This window comes from Octopus bimaculoides, chromosome 23 (assembly GCF_046866305.1).
Source record: "Octopus bimaculoides isolate indiv1 chromosome 23, ASM4686630v1, whole genome shotgun sequence".
NCBI classification, from domain to species: domain Eukaryota; kingdom Metazoa; phylum Mollusca; class Cephalopoda; order Octopoda; family Octopodidae; genus Octopus; species Octopus bimaculoides.
The window spans coordinates 24,267,886-24,270,385 of record NC_142950.1 but is presented as its reverse complement, the minus strand read 5'-3'; the positions used below and the strand labels follow the sequence as shown (position 1 = coordinate 24,270,385).

Sequence of the window (2,500 nt, the reverse complement as noted above, 5' to 3'; positions counted from 1 at the left end):
GTGTGTGTGTGTGTATTTATATATATATGTTGTTTAGGCGCAGGAGTGGCTGTGTGGTAAGTAGCTTGCTTACCAACCCCATGGTTCTGAATTCAGTCCCACTGCGTGGCTCCTTGGGCAAGTGTCTTCTTCTATAGCCTCAGGCTGACCAAAGCCTTGTGAGTGGATTTGGTAGATGGAAACTGAAAGAAGCCCATCATATATATATATATATATATGTGTATGTGTGTGTGTGTGTGTGTGTGTGTGTGTGTGTGTGTGTTTGTCTCCCCAATATCATTCTAAAAATTAACAGTTACCTCATCAAAATCTCAAAGCTACAAAATAATGCATGATTTATTCAAAACAATAGGTGCAGGTGTGGGTGTGTGGTAAGAAGCTTGCTTCTCAACCACATGGTTCCAGGTTCAGTCCCACTGTGTGACACCTTGGGTAAGTGCCTTCTACTATAGCCTTGGGCCGAACCAAACCTTGTGAGTGGATTTAGTAGACAGAAACAGAAAGAAGCTCATCATATCTATCTATCTATCTATCTATCTATCTATCTATCATCTATCTATCTATCTATCTATCTATCTATCTATATATATGTATATATATATATATATATATATATATATATATATATATATATACATACATGTGTGTGTGTGTGTGTCCGTCCTTGTGTCTGTGTTTGCCCCCCACCCACATCACCTCTTGACATCTTGTGTTGGTATGTTTACAGCCCTGTAACTTAGCAGTTTGACAAAAGAGACTTAGAATAAATGCTAGGCTTACAAAAAATAAGCCTTGGGGTTGATTTGTTCGACTAAAAGCTCTTTGAAATGGCGCTTTCAGCATGGCTGCAGTTAATTGACTGAAACAAGTAAAAGAATAAAAGAAAGATCAATCTGAAGAATTTGACAGAGTAATGCAAAAGCTAAGGGCTTAAATACTTTTACTGATTTTTACTTTGAAAAACGGGCCCTATCTAAAATAACTCACCCCCTCTTTGTAGTACACAGCTGTGTCTTATTTTAGCACATACTCTTTTACTCTTTCATTTGTTTCAGTCATTTGACTGCTGCCATGCTGGAGCACCACCTTTAGTCGAACAAATCACTGTAAGCCTAGTACTTATTCTATCGGTCTCTTTTGCTGAACCGCTAAGTTACAAGGATGTAAACAGACCAGCATCAGTTGTCAAGCAATGGTGGGTGGGTGGGACAAACACAGACACACAAACACACACACACACGCATGTATATACATGTATATATATGATGGGCTTCTTTCAGTTGCCATCTACCAAATCTACTCACAAAGCTTTGGTCAGCCCAAGGCTATATCAGTAGACACTTGCCCAAGGTGCCACACAGTGAGACTGAACCAGGAACCATGTGGTTGGTAAGCAAGCTACCTACCACACAGCCTACCATCATTAATTTCATCAAAGTCTACTTGTTCCTTAAAATTTCAAAATCTTGGCTAATTAACAAATTTCTGTAAAAGACTTTGTTTTTCTTTGTTTTACGTTTTGTGTTTTCATTTCAATTGTTTTCCCCAAAGTTAACCTTTTTTTTTATTTATTTATTTTATATTCTTTTTATGTTTTTTGTTTTTCTTTCTAGTTCAAGATAACATCAACATGTTTCCAGTTTTCAATCCTGTGCTGCAGTCACCGGCGACCAACCATGTATCATCTCCAGTCTCTCTTGCACCATCATTCACTCGTCCTAGCCGTGGAGTCGCTACAGCTTTTCCATTACCCCAGCTGCAGTCACTCAACCAAACATCGGTGCCACAAGTTGCTGCCAAACTTCGCCATTCTCAACCTCAACATTCTTATTATCACCATCAAATGCAGCATTTTCCCAAATCATCCCAGCAGCAGCATCAACAACAGCAGCAACAACAGCAGCAGCAGCAGCAGCAGCAGCAGCAGCAGCAGCACCTCCAGCATCACAGACAACAGCAACAGCAGCAGCAGATACAGTTGCCACAAATACATCATCTACAGCAGTTGAAGCAGCAACAACAGCAGCATCATCTGCAGCAGCAGAAACATCAACAAGAAGAACATAAGCTACTCTCACAGTCACCCCATCATGTGTCACTACCATCACAACATCATCAACAACATCATCATCATCAACAACAACAACAACAACATCACCATCACCAACAACAACAACAGCAGCAACAACAACAACAACAACAACAGCAGCAGCAGCAGCCAATGTTTCGAGTGTACTCTCCTATTCAAGAACCAGGTGAAATACTGTTACCTCCCCTGCAGCCAGTCAACCAGAAACATCTGTTATCATCGGTGCATGAAAATGTATTGATGCCTCACCAAGACCAGCCACAGCAATGTCAAGATGGCCAGAAGAAAGCTATACCTCAGCCAAACCCCGAACCACAATCAAAAGAAATTGAGAAGGACCACAAAAGTACCCAGGTACAATCCCATGTCAATACAACAGTTGGCTATCAGAAGGTGGAGAAAACATGTCCA

At 40.6% G+C, this 2,500-nt stretch overlaps 1 protein-coding gene across 2 annotated transcripts in view; it reads left to right on the top strand.

Annotated features, from left to right (window-relative positions):
• LOC106875436 (uncharacterized) overlaps positions 1-2,500 on the top strand; it is a 53,393-nt gene that overhangs the window by 48,043 nt on the left and 2,850 nt on the right. For both annotated transcript variants that reach the window (XM_014923587.3, XM_089340654.1), the window contains exon 2: positions 1,614-2,500. This exon is cut by the window's right edge and continues 2,850 nt beyond it. In XM_014923587.3, coding sequence (XP_014779073.2) covers positions 1,614-2,500 — 887 coding nt within the window. The remainder of the gene's footprint in view (positions 1-1,613) is intronic.